Source organism: Schistocerca serialis, chromosome 5, assembly GCF_023864345.2.
Source record: "Schistocerca serialis cubense isolate TAMUIC-IGC-003099 chromosome 5, iqSchSeri2.2, whole genome shotgun sequence".
Taxonomy (NCBI): domain Eukaryota; kingdom Metazoa; phylum Arthropoda; class Insecta; order Orthoptera; family Acrididae; genus Schistocerca; species Schistocerca serialis.
The window spans coordinates 516,095,673-516,118,376 of record NC_064642.1 but is presented as its reverse complement, the minus strand read 5'-3'; the positions used below and the strand labels follow the sequence as shown (position 1 = coordinate 516,118,376).

The 22,704-nt window shown below is 46.4% G+C and overlaps 1 protein-coding gene across 2 annotated transcripts in view; it reads left to right on the top strand.

The window, feature by feature from the left end:
• LOC126481069 (speckle-type POZ protein B-like) overlaps positions 1 to 22,211 on the top strand; it is a 64,356-nt gene extending 42,145 nt beyond the window's left edge. Inside the window, exons 1-2 of one of the 2 annotated variants that reach the window (XM_050104554.1) lie at positions 9,411 to 9,449; positions 20,190 to 22,211. In XM_050104554.1, coding sequence (XP_049960511.1) covers positions 20,215 to 21,273 — 1,059 coding nt within the window. In that variant the 5' untranslated portion in view covers positions 9,411 to 9,449; positions 20,190 to 20,214 and the 3' untranslated portion in view covers positions 21,274 to 22,211. Of the gene's footprint in view, positions 1 to 9,410; positions 9,450 to 20,189 lie in introns of those variants that run through there. The other variant, XM_050104553.1, reaches the window with a different exon arrangement.
• The last annotated feature ends 493 nt before the right edge of the window (positions 22,212 to 22,704 follow it).

Here is a 22,704-nt window from a genome sequence, read left to right as displayed (position 1 = left end):
CATCGGAGATAGGCTACAACCCAGTCTCACTCTCTTCTCAACCTCTGCTTCCCTTCTTTCATGCCCCTTGATTCTTATAACTGCCGTCTGGTTTCTGTAAAAGCTGTGTATAGCCTTTCGCTTTCTGTATTTTACCCTTGCTACCTTCAGAATTTCAAACAGAGTATTCCAGTCAATATTACCAAAAGCTTTCTTTAAGTGTACAAATGCGAAAAATGTAGGTTTGCCTTTCTTAATCTATCTTCTAAGGTGAGAAGTAGGGTCAGTATTGCCTCAAGTGTTCCTACATTTCCCCGGAATCCAAACTGATCTTCCCCGACGTCTGCTTCTAACAGTTTTTCCATTCTTCTATAAAAAAATTCGTGTTAATATTTTGCAACCATGACTTAATAAACTGACTGTTCGGTAATTTTTACACCTATCAGAAACCGCTTTCTTTGGAATTGGAATTACTACATTCTTCTTGAAATCTGAGGGTATTTCACCTGTCTCATACATCTTGCATACAATATGGAAGAGTTTTGTCATGGCTGGCTCTCCCAAGGCTATCAGTAGTTCTGACGAAATATCGTCTACTCCCGGGGCCTTGTTTCGATTTATATCTTTCAGAGCATTGTCAAACTGTTCTCGCAGTATCAAATCTCCCATATCATCTTCATCTACCATTTTCCTTTCTATAATACTGCTTTCAAATTTATCTCTCTTGTACAGACGCTCTACACACTTTTCAGCTTTTCCTTCTCTGCTTAGGATTGGTTTTCCATCTGAGGTGATGATATTCATACAACTTCTTTTCTCAAAAGGCCTCTTTAGTTTCCTGTAGGCTGTATCTATCTTTCCCGTAGTGAAATATGCTTCTAAATCCTTATGTTTGTCCTTTAACCATTCCTGTTTAGCAATTTTGCACTTTCTGTTAACCTCATTTTTTAATCGTTTGTATTCTCTTTCACTGCTTCATTTACTCCATTTTTAAATTTTTCCTTTCATCAGTTAAATTCATTATCTCATTATTTCATCATCAGCTGTCTTCATTATTTTATTTCTTAAAGCTATCCATCCGTATTCTACTGTATTCTTTCACCCTATACTAGTCAACCGTTGCATAATGCTCCCTGTGAAGTTCTCAACAACCTCTGGTTCTTTCAACTTATCCAGGTCCCATCTCCTTAATTTCCGATCTTTTCCCAATTCCTTCAGTTGTAATCTACAGTTCATAACCGATAAATTGTGGTCACAGTCACATCTGCCCCTGGAAATGTCTTTAAATCTCGTTCCGAAATCTGTACCTTACCACAATATACACTCCTGGAAACGGAAAAAAGAACACATTGACACCGGTGTGTCAGACCCACCATACTTGCTCCGGACACTGCGAGAGGGCTGTTCAAGCAATGATCACACGCACGGCACAGCGGACACACCAGGAACCGCGGTGTTGGCCGTCGAATGGCGCTAGCTGCGCAGCATTTGTGCACCGCCGCCGTCAGTGTCAGCCAGTTTGCCGTGGCATACGGAGCTCCATCGCAGTCTTTAACACTGGTAGCATGCCGCGACAGCGTGGACGTGAACCGTATGTGCAGTTGACGGACTTTGAGCGAGGGCGTATAGTGGGCATGCGGGAGGCCGGGTGGACGTACCGCCGAATTGCTCAACACGTGGGGGGTGAGGTCTCCACAGTACTAGAGATGGGCAAAACTGTTCTTTTCAGAGATCGGATCAGAACTGTTCACTCCCTGAATAGAATTAGCTCTTTTTCATGACTCACCACTCATTTACAATAGAAAATAAATGGAAGGCACATTGCCCTTTAAACTTGGTTTATTCCAGTACTATACCTGTATTTTGATCTTATTTGATCCTATTTTGAAGTAACACAGATAATGAGTAAGAATTTTGTATTGTTTATTGAAATTTCCACGATATGACAAAGTTTTTGATTATTGATTTATTTTGCACTATCGTGGTTTTTTGGGTGATCGGAAAATGTTGTAACTTGAGATTTACATTAACAATATATTTGGCTACAATGTATTAAAATTTCATTAACCTCATACAAATACATCGCAAGCCATATATTTTTAAAGTGAACGTTTCCTTCCGAAGACGCCTAAAATCGCAAAATCCGTACCAGAATAAGAAAAAAACTATAAATTTGACTGTAGAACGAAAGTGCTGCATATAGCCTTACGCAGAATAAAACAAGGAAAATATTGGTGTATCACATTTTGCGATACGTTTATCGGTTCGCTCGTAATTAAAGCGTAAATTCGAGTGTCCATAATAAAAATCCTATAGTAAGAGGAGTCGTCAGGAACATAATCTAATCAGTTAAACAAATAAAAATAAAATAAAAACAAATGATGTATACATAACATAATAATGTAATATACGTAGCGGTATTACTACGAAGAACAATATACAGTAGAGACGAACTCCGATGCAGAGCCGCTGAGTCGAGCAGGTCGAGCCGCGAGCTGTATTACTGCGTGAGCCGAGACCGCAGAGACCAGAGTGACACCTGAGTTGCTTTGCTCAACGCTCTGGCTAGAGTCGAGACGGTGGGGTGAGCGTCGAGCGGGCGAGTTCCGAGGGTGGGGGGAGCGGTGAACTCACCCGCTCCGAGACAAATCGTCCGTTCTCTTGCGAGCAGGTTGTTGCAAGTAGTTCCTATGTTATCCGCTAGGTGGCTCTCTGTCCTGTTGCTCGCATCAACTGCCCAGAGGGCAGGACGTGCGTCTGAAACAATCGCCGACAGAGTGCGATGCGAAGTCAAGCTGCGCCAGACACTGCGCGCGGCAGACGACGCACAGAGACGGCACGGCATATGTGAAACACAAAATCCAATGGGGCACTGCACAATGCAGGCAGCCAAGGTAGAAGCAGGGCAGAGGCCGGCGCTGGCTGTTGTGTGGCGTGCACTGTGCTGTGACCAGCAGAGGCACCGCTGATATGCTCTCTCTCTCTCTCTCTCTCTCTCTCTCTCTCTCTCTCTCTCTCTGCCGTGGGAAACGTTTGGAGCTACCGTTCTTTTTTTCTGAATCACTGATTGTTCACTCCTTTGAAAGATTCAACTCTATGAATTAGTTCAAGAGTGCATCCCCCATCTCTACACAGTACATCGATGTTGTCGCCAGTGGTCGGCGGAAGGTGCACGTGCCCGTCGACCTGGGACCGGACCGCAGCGACGCACGGATGCACGCCAAGACCGTAGGATCCTACGCAGTGCCGTAGGGGACCGCACCGCCACTTCCCAGCAAATTAGGGACACTGTTGCTCCCGGGGTATCGGCGAGGACCATTCGCAACCGTCTCCATGAAGCTGGGCTACGGTCCCGCACACCGTTAGGCCGTCTTCCGCTCACGCCCCAATATCGTGCAGCCCGCCTCCAGTGGTGTCGCGACAGGCGTGAATGGAGGGACGAATGGAGACGTGTCGTCTTCAGCGATGAGAGTCGCTTCTGCCTTGGTGCCAATGATGGTCGTATGCGTGTTTGGCGCCGTGCAGGTGAGCGCCACAATCAGGACTGCATACGACCGAGGCACACAGGGCCAACACCCGGCATCATGGTGTGGGGAGCGATCTCCTACACTGGCCGTACACCACTGGTGATCGTTGAGGGGACACTGAATAGTGCACGGTACATCCAAACCGTCATCGAACCCATCGTTCTACCATTCCTAGACCGGCAAGGGAACTTGCTGTTCCAACAGGACAATGCACGTCCGCATGTATCCCGTGCCACCCAACGCGCTCTAGAAGGTGTAAGTCAACTACCCTGGCCAGCAAGATCTCCGGATCTGTCCCCCATTGAGCATGTTTGGGACTGGATGAAGCGTCGTCTCACGCGGTCTGCACGTCCAGCACGAACGCTGGTCCAACTGAGGCGCCAGGTGGAAATGGCATGGCAAGCCGTTCCACAGGACTACATCCAGCATCTCTACGATCGTCTCCATGGGAGAATAGCAGCCTGCATTGCTGCGAAAGGTGGATATACACTGTACTAGTGCCGACATTGTGCATGCTCTGTTGCCTGTGTCTATGTGCCTGTGGTTCTGTCAGTGTGATCATGTGATGTATCTGACCCCAGGAATGTGTCAATAAAGTTTCCCCTTCCTGGGACAATGAATTCACGGTGTTCTTATTTCAATTTCCAGGAGTGTAATCAATCTGAAACCTCCTTAGTGTTTCCAGGTCTCCACGTATATAACCTTCTTTCTTGATTCTTAAACCAGGTGTTAGCTATGATTAAATTATGCTCTGTGCAAAATCCTACCTGGCGGCTTCCTCTTTCATTTCTTTCCCCCAGTCCATATTCACCTACTATTTTTCCTTCTCTTCCTTTCCCTACTGTCCAATTCCAGTCACCCATCACGTTTAAATTTTCGTCTCCTTTAACTACCTGAATAATTTATTATATCGCATCATACATTTCTTGCATCTCATCATCTGCGGAGCTAGTTGGCATGTAAACTTTTACTACTACGGTACACGTGGGCCTCGTGTATCTTGTCTACGATAATGCGTTGACTATGCTGTTTGTAGGAGTTTACCTGCATTCCTATTTTCTTATTCATTATTAAACCTACTCCTATTTTACCCCTGCCTGATTTAGTATTGATAAGCCTGTATTCCCTGACCAGAAGCCCTGTTCGCCTGCCACCGAATTTCATTCATTCATTTCATTACCATGTCCGGTCAGCACTTCCAAAAAATAGCAGCTGCGATAGCTTTGTCATTTCCTTCGTAAACATCTTGTATTGTGCGCGGGTTGTCCAGGAGGGGGCATACCATAGGTGGCTGGGATCTTCTTCAGCCCTGCAGTCACAAGAAGTGTCTGCATTCGCTGGAAGGATTCCCCATTTCTTCAGGCTGGTCTTGCATAGGGTGACGCCCACTCTTAGGCGTTTGATGGAGCTCCATACAGGGTACTGTAGGTTTGCGCCAGGAACTAGTTCTTCTCTTGGTGATATGTCTACGGGCAGTGAGCTCTTCCATGTTGCAGGACAAATTGCCTCTGGTGCTTCCTCCAGTGGCGCAGTCCTAGCATGGAAACTCTTGCAGGATTTAAGGCGGGATCTTGCTGCCTGATGACCATACAGAGGATGTCTAAGGTCATTCTCCTGCTTTGTTCTGTCATTGTCAGCAGCAGTGGCCCTCCGGATATTGGGTGGGGCTGTTCCAACAATCGGATACAATTTCTTCGCTGGTGTTGGCTTCAAGCATCCTGAGATGATCCTTGGTGTATCGTGACCGCAATATCGACTTGCTTAGCGTGAGTTGAAGCGTTCCACACAGGAGAACCGTACTCAGCGGCTGATACACAAAACACAAGTGCAAGCTTCTTAAGTATCCCACTGCGAGCAATAATTTTCTGTTTCACGTTTAGACATTGCTGCCTGTACGTTAGTGCCCTGTCCAGTGTGACACCTAGGTAGGCTGGTGTTGGGCATTGTTTCAATTGCTCTCCTCGGCATGTGATGTCGAGCTTTTGCTGCGCTTCCCTGTTTCGTAAGTGGAAGGCGCTCACGTGAGTTTTACTGGGATGGGGCTTCAGGTGGTTGGCATCATAGTACTTGGAGAGTTCATCCATTGCTAGAGACAGATTTCCCTCTATTTCTTTAAAGGTTGGCCTCTGAACTGTTACTGCTGTGTCATCGGCATAGATGAAGAGCCTAGTAATAGCTGGTATTGGCTGATCATTTGTTTAGATATTGTACAGTGCCTTGGGGGAGACTGTTCTTCTGCGTTCGCCATCTACTTCTCTTATCCTGTAACGAAACTTGGAATCTTCTGTTCTGAAGGAAGGTGCTAATAAGGGATGTTAGTTGGTAGTCCTTAGCAAGGTCATACACTTTCTTTAACAGTTTCCTATGATTCACAGTGTCGTATGCAGCTGTTAGAGCAACAAAAGCGACTCCAGTAATCTCACCACGCTCAAAACCGTCCTCAATGTGCTGGGTTAGATTCAAGATCTGACTACAGCATGATTTTCCAGCACAAAAGCCTCCTTGTTGTGGGATATTCTTCACTTATAGGGTGGCACTGATTCGGTTAAGTACCAGCCGTTCTAATATCCTGAAGGTGTGGCATAAAAGCTGGCCGGGGTGGCCGAGCGGTTCTAGGCGCTTCAGTCTGGAACCGCGCGACCGCTACGGTCGCAGGTTCGAATCCTGCCTCGGGCATGGATGTGTGTGATGTCCTTAGGTTAGTTAGGTTTAAGTAGTCCTAAGTTCTAGGAGCCTGATGACTCCAGATGTTAAGTCCCATAGTGCTCAGAGCCATTTGAACTTTTTTTTTTTTTGTGGCATAAAAGGGAGATTGGTCGAAAATTGTTTGGATCGTTTGGTTCCTTTCCAGGTTTAAGTATTGAAATGACTCGAGATTTCCGCCACATTTTGGGGATGTGTAGTTTGGCGACACGTGTTCATTAGGCTTAGTAGCCACTCCATCGTTTTACAGCCGAAGTTCTTTATCTGTTCAACTGTCATCGACACCTGCAGCCTTATCCATCTTCAAACTGGAGATGGCAGCTTCGAGTTCTGCCATGGAGAAGGGATCCCTAAGAAAATAATGCTCTGTTTCTGGGTCGCCCTGAAGAGCTTTTTTGGGCGTCCTTCCTTTTATTTTGCTGCTCTGCAGGAGCTGGGTTGCCACTTTATCAGGTGTCACACTCGCAAAGTTGTCTTGTCATTTTCCAAGGTCGCGGCTCAGGTTTGTAAGCAGTTTCCAGGCTTGTCTACTATTCAGCTTCATGTCGAGGTTCTCTACCAGGTACTCCACTTGGCCTTGCGAGTTGCTGAAATGGCTTTCAGCAATATCTCACCAGCTTGACTCGTTTCTTCTGCGAATGGATCCTCTTCATAGAGAGTTTGATATCTTTATAAGAAGAGTTTTCGTCACTGGACATGCCTGGAACATACTGAGTTCTGCATCCTCTCGGAACAGTTTTCCTCGAAGCTTGTTGGACACGTTTGTTGAAGGTTTCGTACATTTCAGGTTGCGGTGAAATGTTCATCACTTTTGAGTCAAGCTCTTCGCTGAACTTCTGTCAGACAGCCTTCTTGAAGTTAAATCTCCTTTTGAATGATACCTCTTCAGTCGCTACTACAGGATTCATCGCATATGACAGGTCTGTATTTGTACGGGGGATGGGCTCTCCTACAGTCTTCATACATTGTACAGCTACCTTTGAAGAAACAAAGATGTTGTCTGGGTTGTGCCCTCTTTTCCACCTACCACTGTTAAAAGAAGGTGGGAGCTTCGGATACGGATCATATGTAGGTCATTAGCCTCATTCCACGTTTCTTAACTCGTTCCGTTTGTGTCGGTATCTGGGTATCCCCATGATGTGCTTCTGCGATTGTAATCACCTATGACAAAGTTCACGTCCACATCGTTGAAGTTGGCTGGTGTTTTAATGCTGAAATTGGCATCGGGTGGTTTGTCGACCTACATTATACAGAAGAATATGATATTCACGTTAGGTCTGGCAAAGATGGCTCTGCCGTATTTGTCGTGAGGCCTTTCCAGTGTTAATTCCATACCAGCAATTCTTGGACGCTTTTTAGTACTTCCCCGTGTGTTTCCTGGATTAACGGAATGTCACATGTATATTTTTGACATAAATTTGCTACTAAAACTTCTTTCTCTCGGGAAAATCCGTTGATGTTTATGGAAATAAGAACAAACGGTCTTGAGAAAGGCCGGGCGGAATGCAGTCCGTTTGAATGGAGACCGATTGTGAAAGGATCTGCCGTCAGCGCACTTCTTAGCGTCTTGTGACTTTGTCCGAGATACACTCGATTGCTACTCATTTCTTGCTCTTTTATTGCAATCTTCGTGGAGGTACCTGTCACGCACCCCACCGAATTTCATTAATTCCCACTATATCTAACTTAAATCTATCAATTTCCGTTTTTAAATTTTCTAACCTACCTGCCCGATTAAGGGATGTAACATTACAAACTCCGATCCGTAGAATGCCAGTTTTGTTTCTACTGATTACGACATCCTTCTGAGCAGTCCCCGCACGTATGGTCCCGGCAGAGGTTCGAGTCCTCCCTCGGGCATGGGTGTGTGTGTTCGTCGTTAGGATAATGTAGGTTATGTAGTGTGTAAGCTTAGGGACTGATGACCGTAGCAGTTAAGTCCCACGAGATTTCACACACATTTGAACATTTTTTCCCCGCGCGGAGATACGAATGGGGAACTATTTTACCTCCGGAATATTTTACCCAAGAGGACAGCATCATCATTTAACCATACAGTAGAGCTGCGTGTCCTCGGGAAAAATTACAACTTTAGTTACCCCTTGCTGTCAGCCGTTCGCGGAACCAGCACAGCAAGGCCATTTTGGATGATGTTACAAGGCCAGTAAGTCAATCACCCAGACTGTTTCCCCTGCAATTAGTGAGAAGCTGCTGCCCATCTTCAGGAACCACACGTTTGTTTGGCCTCTCAAATGATACCCCCTCCGTAGTAATTGTACCTACGGTACGGCTATCACTATCGCTGAGGCACGCAAGCCACCCCACAGACGGCAAGATCCGTGGTTCATGAGGGCGCGTTTACATGTATGCCTGTTTTACATATACTCCGGTGTATATAGACATAAAAATTCTGTGAAGAACAGTTTCATAAACAAATTCAAATGTAAAGAAGTAAATTATATTTTTAAAACTCTTTCACCTTGCGAGAAACATTTTTTTCTGTGACATCTTGACCAAAAAACGTAACAAGTTCACTTAATGTAAGAGATAGGATCTTTTCATGACACTTATTGTGGAGTTTATACAAGTGTGCACTGTGGCTTATTAATGATACGGCATACACCTTACATATAACACTGGAGAAGGGGACCCAAAAAGCATCATTCCTATTAGGCCGTGGAAGGAATTGTGATTCAGCAGGAGGCATGTAGTCAATCTCAACATTTTTAAATTCATTTAATAATTGGGAAATGTGTCCTATGTGCCAGTTTCGTCGTATTTGAAAGCCACATACTGCCCACTTGCAGCTGTCCCGATAAAGCATATTAACGAGCGGCCGTAGCAATAGTAGTCCCATTTGCATCTGCTGAAAGTCTCTTCATTAGAAGGGTGTATAGCAGTGACTAGAAATACATTGTGCAATCGTGTCTGATCACCAGCGAAGAAACAAAGAACATATTAACGCCCTGTATTTTGTATAAAACGCTTTCAGACGAACTAAAATAGGTCTTTTTTGTATGAGATTCTTCTTGTTATCTACCATGACGTAAACATAATCTTTCCTTCCTACGCAAAGTTTTAAAAATTGTCATTTCTGTACTACGTCTTGTTTCACATTTCCAGGTTAATTTGTTCTGAAGTCTCATGCGTTCTGGAGAAGCAGCTGCACCGCTGCGGTCTTTAACTTTTCTTTCTACACATACCACATGCCTTGTGACTCCAAAAGTAGCGGCTACTTTGGTAATGTTCCACGAAGTTTATAAAAGTGTTTAAACTCATATCATAGCTGAACTTCTACATTTATGAATGAAGAATCCCATTACATATATGTTTTACACTGTTCACATGGACTCCCCACAAGATACAGGTCGTTCGTATGTTTTTTTGTTGTCCGCAGCTCGTGGTCGTGCGGTACCGTTCTCACTTACCGCGCCCGGGTTCCCGGGTTGGTGTGGCGGGGAGTAGGGGGGGGGGGGGAGGGGGTTAATGGTCGGGGCTTGTGCAAATGTCGCTAACGTTTCCTCACAATACACTGATCAGCCAGAATATTATGACCACCGACCTACTATCGTTATAAACCGATCCAGGCGATAGTAGCGTTACCTGGCAGCAAATGACTGCTAGTCAGACACACACGCGCGCTGCATGTACTAACAGTGATCGTGCTGTCCGTCTGTCCGTGTGAAGAATGGGTAAGGCGCGCGACATATCTTAGTTTGACTGAAGGCAGATTGAGGTGGCACGGAGGCTCGGCCGGCCAAAGTGGCCGTGCGGTTAAAGGCGCTGCAGTCTGGAACCGCAAGACCGCTACGTCGCAGGTTCGAATCCTGCCTCGGGCATGGATGTTTGTGATGTCCTTAGGTTAGTTAGGTTTAACTAGTTCTAAGTTCTAGGGGACTAATGACCTCAGCAGTTGAGTCCCATAGTGCTCAGAGCCATTTGAACCATTTGAACGGAGGCTCGGCACGAGCATTTCCGAAATGGCCAACTCGTCGGGTGTTCGAGGAGAAACCACGTCCAGACGTCGTGGGGTGGGGTGGCCATCCCACATTACAAATGCCAGACGTCGTAGGCTGGGCAGGCTGGTAAAACAGGACAGGGGGGCGATCTGTGGCGGAACTAACATCAGACTTTAATGCTGGGCAGACTACACGCGTGTCTGAACACACGGTGCACCGAACACTCCTAACGATGGGCCTCCGCAGCCGATGACCCATGCATGTGCCGGTGTTAACACCACTACATCGGCAGCTGCGACTGAAACGGGCACTTGACCATCGGCAGTGAACATTGGCGCAGTGGCAGAACGTTGCATTGTCTGGTGAATCCCGATATCTCATTCATCATGCCGATGGGAGGGCACGAATCCTTCATCTTCCAGGGGAATCTTCTTGACTCCTGTATTGCAGGACATAATCTGGTGGCAGCTCCATTATCGTCTGGGGAACATTCACGTGGGTATTCATGTTTCCAGTGGAGCTCATGCAAGGCAGCGTGACGGCTAAGGAGTATCGCACACTGGTTGCAGAACACGTACATCCCTTCATGATGATCACGATTCCCGAAGCCAGTGGCATTTTTGATCAAGATAATGCGCCATGTCCCAAGGTCAGGTGCGTGATGGAGTGGTTCGAGGAACACAGTGGGGAGTTCCAATTGATATGCTGCCCCCCCCCCCCCCAACTCGCCCGATCTCAACCTTATCGAATAGTCTGGGATGTGATTGAACATGGCGTCAGAGTTCATCGCCCCCCATCCCCGGAATTTGCGGGAGTTGGTGACTTGTGCGTGAGATGTGTCAACCCCCTTCAGCTACCTACCATGGCCCCACTGCTTCCATGCCACGACTCGTCGCCACTATCATACGTGCCAAAGGTGGACATACTGGCTATTAGGTATGTGGTCATAACGTTGTGGCTATACAGTGTATAATCGTACAGATGAAACTAAGTTCGGCGCTCTCTTGGGCGGCTGCGTTTCCTCAGATGATAACAAAAAAGGTTCTGATTTCATGTCTCTTCGACAGCGGAGACAAGATGGGGTACTAGCTAAGATGAACAAAGGTAGATCAAGAAGACATAAGTACCATTATTGACAGACAGCGTTCACATGAAATGATTGCAGGGCACCACGGAGAGCCTAAATCCACTCCCATGCTTTACACTACTGCATCGTTTCGCTCGGTGAAAAGATTACTGTTGTGTCAAATGTTTGGCAATAATCTCTTTTGGATATCGTAGCTCTTCTTATTTTCTGTGCTTGCTAAGAAAAGCAGGAAAGGAATTTCATCTCGTGGAAGATAGCGTTTTGTAGCTCTGCTGTTACCCAAATATGTTTCAGCACTTTATATGCAATCTTCAGTGAGATTTAATTTTTTGTTTTCTTTCTGAAAAATTGTTGTTGTACTGTATGTTAACCAGGGACGTAGAAACGACGGAGAGGCTCCGTCTCCGCCGCAGCCGCAGTGGTCCACTTGACCCCTCCGCCGCCCCGCACCGAACCCAGGGTTATTGTGCGGTTCGGCTCCCGGTGGAGCCCCCAGGGAACGTCTTTCACCACACGAGTGTAGCCCCTATGTTTGCGTGGTAGAGTAATGGTGGTGTACACGTACGTGGAGAACTTGTTTGTGCAGCAATCGCCGACATAGTTTAACTGAGGCAGAATAAGGGGAACCAGCCCGCATTCGCCGAGGCAGATGGAAAACCGCCTAAAAACCATCCACAGACTGGCCAGTTCACCGGACCTCTACACAAATCCGCCGGGCAGATTGGTGGCGGGGACCAGGCGCTCCTTCCCGCCCGGAAAGCCGTGCGTTAGACCGCACAAAATTGTTGTTACATGTCAGCCTCTTGTGTAGTTGCACAACTTTTTGACTCAAAAGTATTTACATTTTCAAAGGGAGCGACTATGAGGTGTCAAATACGTTACACTAGTTTACATTCGGTAAACAGTAAGGCATATGTCACCGAGTTGAGACATTGTAAGTTGTCCACTTGCGCTATGCTTAAAGATTTCGGTCTAGGATTCTAAATTTGGAGTCAACACAGATATGTAGGGTGTATCAAAATTCCTATTACAGGTTTCTAGGCGTTGCAGAGGGAGCGAGATGAATTTTCATAAGGAACCCATGTCCGGAAATGTACCGTTTCAATATAAAATAAGTTTGAAGACCAGATTCAGATCACTTTCAAATCTTCCACATCCCGGAACGCACACAAGCTGAGAAGAGGACGCCGTCGTAGTACGCTCCTGTTGTATTTATGACACTGTGTAACTCTTATGTCCGACTACGCCAGTGACAGCAAGAAACTGGTACGTTCGAAACTAGAAGAGTTTGCTTTGGTGCTCCACGGACGCGCTGCCCTCTCGACTTCGAAGCTGACGTCCGTCATCACGTGGAAGAGACACATTGCCCATGCGATATTGCGGTGTCGCGAGGGCCTGACTAATGCTTGTACTTACGTATGTAGAGCGCACCAGTGCGTACGCCATCTCGTCTGGTGTTCTGAATACTCACGATTTCCTGTTTGCAGTAGGGATCGGACGCGCTACTCTGTTCCGGTGTGCCGTGCTAATTGTTCTTCCTCAGCTGGCAGTTATGTGTGGAGGCTGTTCTCCAACTAACTTCACCAAATCAACAAATACTAGGACTTCAGTGTAACTGATGTATTCTTCACCAACAGTTCACATTAACATATTGCAGAATACCAGATTAATACAACAGCTGCCACAGCAGACAATGTGACAGATCGTCACCCAAGGTCCAGATCAACACCATTTGATATCTCTGCACAGAGAAGAAGCCGGTCGCGCATTGTCGTCCGCAGTGCTATTCCGTGAGCCGAGCTCGTCTCTGCCGCGGCACCAGCACGGAGTAATCGGCCACACAGCACAGCAGGTGGCAATGTTTGGAGACCCGTACCAATACAGCATGGCATCCATGGATTATTCCGTCTCTGCACAGCATTTCCCGCATTTGCCACACTGTGGGCTGGCCGATCTTTTTGCGAAACGTACACTTTAAGAATACTTCCGACATATTTCGTCGGCTAAGTTAAACACTGACTGTGACATGGTATTTCCTACAAAATAGCCTGTGACACTACAGTGTGTAGCTACAGCCCACAAGTCAAAACTCACTGATTCGCTGTGTGTTTACTGTGAAGCTGGGGATTTGAAAGTGATCCGATTCTCCGTCTGATTTGACATCCAAACGGTACATTTCGGGGCATGGGATTCGTATCGAAACTTCGTCTAACCCTTCTACAGCGCCTAGATACCTGTAATAGGAATTTACGAGGGCAGTTCAATAAGTAATGCAACACATTTTTTTTCTGAAACGGGGGTTGTTTTATTCAGCATTGAAATACACCAGGTTATTCCCCAATCTTTTAGCTACACAACACTATTTTTCAACGTAATCTCCATTCAATGCTACGGCCTTACGCCACCTTGAAATGAGGGCCTGTTTGCCTGCACTGTTCCATTCCACTGGTCGATGTCGGAGCCAACGTCGTACTGCATCAATAACTTCTTCATCATCCGCGTAGTGCCTCCCACGGATTGCGTCCTTCATTGGGCCAAACACATGGAAATCCGACGGTGCGAGATCGGGGCTGTAGGGTGCATGAGGAAGAACAGTCCACTGAAGTTTTGTGAGCTCCTCTCGGGTGCGAAGACTTGTGTGAGGTCTTGCGTTGTCATGAAGAAGGAGAAGTTCGTTCAGATTTTTGAGCCTACGAACACGCTGAAGTCGTTTCTTCAATTTCTGAAGAGTAGCACAACACACTTCAGAGTTGATCGTTTGACCATGGGGAAGGACATCGAACAGAATAACCCTTTCAGAGTCCCAGAAGACTGTAACCATAACTTTACCGGCTGAGGGTATGGCTTTAAACTTTTTCTTGGTAGGGGAGTGGGTGTGGCGCCACTCCATTGATTGCCGTTTTGTTTCAGGTTCGAAGTGATGAACCCATGTTTCATCACCTGTAACAATCTTTGACAAGAAATTGTCTCCCTCAGCCACATGACGAGCAAACGATTCCGCACAGATGGTTCTCCTTTGCTCTTTATGGTGTTCGGTTAGACAACGAGGGACCCAGCGGGAACAAACCTTTGAATATCCCAACTGGTGAACAATTGTGACAGCACTACCAACAGAGATGTCAAGTTGAGCACTGAGTTGTTTGATGGTGATCCGTGGATCATCTCGAACGAGTGTGTTCGCACGCTCCGCCATTGCAGGAGTCACAGCTGTGCACGGCCGGCCCGCACGCGGGAGATCAGACAGTCTTGCTTGACCTTGCGGCGATGATGACACACGCTTTTCCCAACGACTCACCGTGCTTTTGTCCACTGCCATATCACCGTAGACATTCTGCAAGCGCCTATGAATATCTGAGATGCCCTGGTTTTCCGCCAAATGAAACTCGATCACTGCCCGTTGTTTGCAACGCACATCCGTAGAATCACCCTGTCTCTTTGTTCATTACCTGACATGACGCTATTACTTGTGTATGCTGGTAGTTCTATTGTTTACCATACATTTCTACAGCTTGACATCTGCAAACACCGAAACGTTTTCTATTTTTCTGTCTTTCGTTCGTTTCATACTGAGAATCGCTATAAAGGGTGTCACTCATAAGTGTCGTCAGGCGATGCCCCTCTATTGTTTCGGCAGATATTTGAAATTTTGTTCCTGCAACGTGTATCTGTAGTCAGCGCAAACAAATGCTGCTCATCACGCCTTTCATCTGACTCTCACCATCGAGGGAAACCATCGGTTTGTTTCTCGTTACACGCAAAATGATTTTGAAATAAGAATCTTACGTGTCCACTCGACAGTGCGCTCCCAGATTAGTCCAGAGAGCTATTCGGTTTACCGATATAGGTTAACGGGAGGAGTAATATCCGAGGAATAAGGAGTACTCTAGCAGCGACAACACCGCCCTGGCCTGTGCTTACTGCTACCAACATACAGAAGCGCGCTGCTCAGACGCTGCTGGAATATTGCTTATCCTTCGTGTTCTACTGCTCTTCTTAACAGATCTCGATCAAATGAATAGCGCTCCAGACTAATCTGGGAGCGCTCTATAGAATACTCATGTAAAATTCCGTTTTAAAAGTAATATTGTTTGCAACGGGAAACAAACCCACGCTTTCCGTCGACGCTAGCTGTCCCATGAAAGACGTTGCGAACAGGATTCGTTTGGGGTGACACCAGCTACATGTTGCATAAGTTAAGTTGCAAATATCTGCCGAAACACCAAAGGAAATACGCCAGTCGCCGCCTGGAAGTTCAGTCGTACTCATATGCACTGATCAGCCAGAACATTATGACCATCGACCTGGTATCGATATAGACCCGTCCAGGCGATAGCAGCGTCACCTGGCGAGGAATGACTGTTAGCCAGACACACGCACGGTGCATGTAGTGTCAGTGAGCGTACAATGGGGAAAGCGTGTGGTCTGTCGTGGGGTTGGGCGAGCATCACTCATTACAGATGTCGGATGTCGCAGGCTAGGCAGAACGGTAATACAGGATAGGCGGCGAACTGTGGCGGAACTAACATCAGACTTTAATACTGGTGGTTGGTTGGTTTGTTTGGGGAAGGAGACCAGACAGCGTGGTCTTCAGTCTCATCGGATTAGGGAATGATTGGGAAGGAAGTCGGCCGTGCCCTTTCAGAGGAACCATCTCGGCATTTGCCTGGAGTGATTTAGGGAAATCACGGAAAACCTAAATCAGGATGGCCGGACGCGGGATTGAGCCGTCGTCCTCCCGAAAGCGAGTCCAGTGTCTAACCACTGCGCCACCCCGCTCGGTGAGACTTTAATACTGGGTACAGCACAAGTAGTGTGTGTGTGTGTGTGTGTGTGTGTGTGTGTGTGTGTGTGTGTGTGTGTGTGTGTGTGTGTGTGCACATTGCGCCGAACTCTCCTAACGATGGGCGTCCGCAGCCGACGACCCATGCATGTGCCAATGGTAACACCACGATATCGGCAACTGCGACCGAAATGGACACATGACCATCGGCACAGGACATTGGTGCAGTGGCAGAATGTTATAGGGTCTGATGAGTTCCGATATCTTCTTCATTAAGCCTACGGGGGGCGCGAATTCGCTCCTTGGCATCTGTACTGTAGGACAGAGACAAGCTGGCGGCGCTCCATTATGTTCTGGGAAACATTCGCGTCAGCATCTGTGGATCCAGTGGAGCTCGTCCAAGGCTCTATGACGGCCAAGGAGTATCGTACACTTGTTGCACACCACGTACACCCTTTCATGAAGATTATGCTTCCCGACGGCAGTGGTATTTTTCGATAAGATAATGCGCCATCATAAGGCCAAGAGTGTGATTAAGTGGTTTGACGAACACAGCGACGAGCTTGAGTTGATGTGCTGGCCTCCCAACTCGCCAGATCTGAACCCAATCGAACACATCTAGGATGTGATTGAACGTGGCGGCAACTTCATCTCCCCCCCCCCCCCTCCCCGGAATTTATAGGAATTAGAAAACTTCTGTGTGCAGATATAGTGCCAACAACCTCCAGCGACCTGCTGAGACCTCATTACTTCCATGTCACGACTCATCGCCGCTGTTCAAATGGTTCAAATGGCTCTGAGCACTATGGGACTTAACATCTATGGTCATCAGTTCCCTAGAACTTAGAACTACTTAAACCTAACTAACCTAAGGACATCACACAACACCCAGCCATCACGAGGCAGAGAAAATCCCTGACCCCGCCGGGAATCGAACCCGGGAACCCGGGCGTGGGAAGCGAGAACGCTACCGCACGACCTCGCCGCTGTTATCCGTGCCAAATGTGGACGTACCGGCTGTTAGGTTGGTGGTCAAATGTACTGGCTGATGATTGTAATATTCCAATGTGTCCCAGATAAAAACAATTCATACAGCAGTAGGCGCTAATCGGGATTCCCACCCAGGAAGCCGCTGCAGAAAACGTGGCCAGTAGTCAGATCACTACCACGGGATACTTCCCGTCTTCCCTTCAGCTAACCACAGCAGGCGGTAGACAGGTAGTCCAGGCTTTTCTTGTTCATGACCTCGTGGCAGACCGCCGTCCCCCCCCCCCCCCCCTTTCACAGTCACTCCGCACTCCTCAAACCAACCGCTTAGTGCTTCCGCACCACACCGGGCCGAAGACCCTCATGACAATCAAAGTGGCAGTAAATATTATAAAAGAGATTGAAGTAGAGGGTAACTGACCGGAGCATTTCGCAAGACATGTTGAATAATTCTGTTTTTGTCTCCGACCAGGATAACAATATAATAAAAGCTTTGGAAAGTCGCGGACGGATTCCTTGCGCTTCTCATTGTATTAATATAGCGCTTAGTCACATTTTCCATGAAGATAGCTTCTTGTTAAATGACGCCCCGAATATCGCAGAAACAATAACTACAGCAAAATGCGCTGTGCAGTACATGAAGAAAAATGGCTTCTGCTCGTGTTTGAATTCAACTTTGGTCCACGAGAGGACTGACGGAACGGAATTCCAATTACAGACAGCAGCGATCTGACAATGAACTTCCAGGAAGAATTGTGGATTTCTTTAAACCATTTAAGTGGCTACAGCTGATTAATAGGCGAAAAAGAATCTACAATCTAGTTAGTTTTTTTGGCTTTAACAAGCGTCAGCAAATCTGCAGTGTCAATAGAAATGATTGTGTAGCGAGTTAAATTACTAAAGGTAAAAATACGGTATCATTCTGATGTGAAGAAAAGATACCGTAATAGAAGTGTAGTATTAAATAAGTATTGTTCAACAAGAGGTGCAAAGGATTAAAGATAGACATCTGACTTACTTTTCTATGTAACAGAGATGTAATTACTTCCAAATAAAATTCCTGCGTTCCTTCAGCCGTCTTCCCGCGATCTCAGTAAGCTTGGCATAAACGAAAATCGGAGAATATGAAAATCGGAGAATTCTTAGCTGTGTGCTACAATTGTGTACAAAGTATGAACGTACAACATGCAATAATTAATGTAATAGTTTTCGCACAGTTACTGCATGTTTTCGAGGTAAGCCTTCATGATTTCCAGGTCAGTTCTGTATGACTTCTCTCCCTCTCTCGCTCCTTTGCTCGTTAACTTAGAACCTTCAAGCGCAGATGACACCACATAGAGAGATTGTTTCAAGGATTGGAAGAATAACAAATTCTCCGCAGCACATGCTTCCCGGAGATGATTACCGTATCTTGAAGTGGTGGTGGACACATGTGAAGGATGTGCCAGGTCTGGCTGCAACTGCAAAAAGAATTTTATGCATCTGAACAACAGGCGCACCCAGTGAACGATGCTTTAGTAAAAGTGGCATGTTCTTAACAAATCGCCGTAACCAATAAACCTCAATGCGCGCCAGCGAACTACTGCTGAACAACATTAACTTTCTTCTCTTACAAACAAGTGTTGTCTTTATAACGAAGTCATTTCCCAGATTTCAGTGTTAGTGTTTATTTAATATATAAGTAATTTTATATTAATGACAAACAAAATAAACCGTATGTTTGTAAACGAGTCCTATATTTTTTTGTGTTTGTACTTAAATGTCGAAGTGTTCATGGAAACGTTATATTTGTGTCAAAAAAAGAGAGATTCAGGAAAAGTAGTAAAGAAAAAGAGGGGGAGAAGGAAGGGAGGGTGAGAGAGTCGTTCGACGTGCAGTACGGGCTGGCGAGGGAAAGATAAAATATTAATGATTAATGGAAACTACCGCAGCTGTACTATTGCATTTTTATTGTGTCAAGATAGTTTTAGTTCTTATGAACATCATCAGGATGCCTGCGAGTTGTTTATGCGATGACATTGGCACAACTCGTAGGCAGCCTGTGATGCTCTAAAGAACGAAACCGGTCGTGACACAATAAAGCGTCAATCAGAATTGGTGCCCAGTGTGACCACGGCGAAGACCGCTCACACTCGGTTATTCGCATATTCGTAGTCCCGATAGCAGACATGGAGGTAGTATGGGACCGAGCAGTCATATGGGATCGGCCAATGGCAGCTCTGTCTACCGCTTCAGCAGACGAATCCTAACCGCTCAAACGTGGAAGGTTGCAACACTAGTGTCTAGTCTTACCCGGTTGCCCTAACGCCACTGCCCGACGGCTAGCACGTTCGCATAATATTCAATAAGTTTGAACGTCGAAAGCCCTTGAGACGCATATCGCACTACAGCGGCATCAGTTACATCTCAGTATGTACTACAACCGCGTGAAAGATGAATAAAACTGGTGACTCGTTGGGTGCATTCTTCTCTTGCTAATATGTATACGTTTGATGTAGCCCGTCACGAAATGTCCTCTGCGACAACCTCTTCATCTGCTCCCAATGTCCTCAGTGTTGTAAGATGTATTCCAGTCTCTGCCTTCCTCTAAAGCTTTTATCCCGGGATTATTGCACGTCCTGTCACTTCTTTTAGTCAATGTTTTACGTATGTTCGTATTTTAGACGATTCTTCGGAGAACCTCTGCATCCTTGTCTTATCAGCCCACCTTATTATAAACGTTCTTCTATAACAGCACATCTCAGACACTTCGATCCTCTTCTTTTCCGCTTTCCCCACAGTCCAGGATCACTTCAAAACAATGCTCTGCTCCAAACATATATTCTCAGAGATTTCTTCCTCAAATTATCGTCCGTGTTTGATAGTAGTAGACTTCTTTGGTCAGAAATGCTCTCTTTGTATGTGCTAGCCTGCTGTTTATGTCCACTTTGCTTCGTCTGCAAAGTGTTATTTGACCTCCAAGCTAGCAGGATTACTTTTCTTCGTCTACTTCTTGACCTCCGATTTGTTTGTTAAGTTTATTACCAATTTCATTTCTGCAGATCCTCATTACACATCCCATTCGTAATGCTTGTTTATACGGCAGACAGTCTAAGTTACGGCTATAGCCGTACCTATACTAACTAATTATGAACAACATTATACATGTCCTTTTATTCTGTTTTCAGGCTGAGTCGATTCGAAGAAAGGGAGATGAGTACGGACTTGTCTCCTTTGTCTGCCGACAACATCCCGCCGTCTCCGACGCTGGCCGCAGGCGAGGACACAGTCTGCGACTTGGGCAGCGTGAGGTTCGGAACCGACAAAGTCGTCTGCAGCTGGACCATCTTGGACTACAACAATTGGCCTCAAGGGGTGGACGAAGTGAAGTCACCCAAGTTCTGGCACTGCAGTTCCAGCGAGTGGTGTATGGTGCTGTCGAAAGAGAGAGGCGCCTGGTATCTCTGCTTCCAGCTGCTGTCTTCTCAGAAAGACGCTACCGTGCGAGCGAGGCTAAAAGCGTCGCTAGTTTCGAGCAGGGGTAAAAAGTACGAGGTTTACCCGTCGGAATTCGTCTGTCTCGATGCCCCGAAGAAGACGGTGTGGAGGTGCGTGAGTGGTTGCTTCGAAGCGGAGAACGGCTTCAATAACGTGCTGAAGTTCCTGGGAGAGGTGAGCACGCCGTGCGTGATAACAGAGCCGTACCGCAGCGTTGCCCTGCAGAGGCCTCGGCGCAGCGTCACAGACGACCTGGCAGCGCTGCTGGAGTCGGGCCAGCTGTCTGACGTGAAGCTGTGGGCGGGTGACACCGAGTTCGAAGCGCACAGGGCCGTGCTGTGCGCGCGCAGCCCCGTCTTCTCCGCCATGCTGCGGCATGACACCCAGGAGGCCCGCACGGGCAGCGTCCACGTCAAGGATGTCGAGGCGGACGTCCTGAGCGAGGTCCTGCGGTTCATCTACACCGACAGCACCCCTCTCCTGGAGAAGATGGCTGACAGGCTGCTGGTGGCGGCTGATAAATACGATTTGCCCCAACTGAAGGAACTCTGCGAGGTGGAGCTGGCCAAGAACCTCACCGTGGACAACGCTGCCGCTACCGCTGTCATCGCCTTGAGCCACTCTTGCGACGTCCTCAAGAGGTCGGTCATCAGCTTCGTGAAGCGCCATCTCGTACCCATCATGGGCAGCGAAGGCTGGGCGACAGCTGTTAGCAATCACGCCGAAATCGTCGTCGAGATGAGCCGTTTGGTAGCAGAAGAGCCTGTTGGTTAATGGCAGTTACAGTTCAATTCGCCATTACAGATCACTCTATTTCCTGAAAATCGCGCTGTTGATCCTTGAGTCGTCTCCAGCGTGCAACGTCTTGCCTCTAAACAGTGTTGTTAGCTCATTTAACCATAGATCTAAATTTGATCCCAACTAACAGGAAGCTACATATGCATGTACGCAAGTATCACATTGTCATTGAAGTCATCTAACTATAGTATATGCTCTGTGCTCTTTTTTGTTACTGATAGCTGCAAAAAGCAGACATTTCAAGGAGGCTTTTGAGTAGCCGCCTGCAGGTAAGCGCTAGGTACAACAAAACATCTAACGTTGTGGAATTTAAAACAAAAGAACATGGTCCTTGTAAGACATCTATAATATTGTACCCATAAAAACTACTTATTTTTAAGTAGCACATTGTCTAATCACAACTGTAAACTGTGCGTGAGATTACCGATAAGCTCGAGCATTGTGTAGTTGAGAAAGAAGTTTCGATTACAGTTCTCCTGAAATAAACATGCAGTTTTGTAGTGAGGGTTTTGCATCGTAACTGAGTCAAGCAGTTCCTGGCGAGCTTAGTTAGATAGTTAAATACGACAGATTAACGAGTTCGTTGCCACCGTCTGGGTAAACATTAATACTGCACCCTACCTCCTCTCCCACAGATTTGGAGCGGCTTCAGTTTGTTTATTGTCCCTTTAAGCTTCAGGGGCGGCACTTTGGAAGCGAGTTCTCGGCGAGAATCTTTTTTTTGCCATTTTTATAGAGCAAAGATTTTTCCAGTTATATTGTAATCTGCTTATTTTTACTTTTTACTTTATTCATCAGCCAATAGATTCCCAAAACACTAGTAGCTCTTGTATATTTCGTTTCTACTAACAACAAAGTGAATTTTCCTTTGTTTACATGGCTCTTAAAAGTAGTCTGATGTACACTCAGTTCATCTTTATGCTAATGTGGCATTGCTGGTTTAACGCCAAGTTGAAAGAAATATAAGCACTTGTGGTCTGACTAAATTTCAGACCAGCCACATAGAATTTGGCCTTATAAGTAGTTTACTCCTTGTGCTTTTCACTATGCGCCTGTGGGTCAGCGCTAGGTGCGACAGAATCACTCCACGCTGTAGGATTTAAACAAAATGGTCCTCGCAAGACGTATCTAATATTATACGTGACCAAATGCAGATTCTAGCCTGCAAATTTTGGCGAAACAACCTTCGCACACAGTCACTAACGTATGAAATTGGAATATGTAACGAACAATGGAAAATCCTGGATGGAATGTAACAATTGTTGAATATATAACAAAATTCATTATGAATTGATTCTTTGAGTTATTAGTGAAAACATTACTCACCTTCAGAGAAGTACACTTCAAAGCGTCGTCTCTGAATGTCCTCCCAAAAACACTAGCAGTTCCTGTATAGTTTGTTTCTAT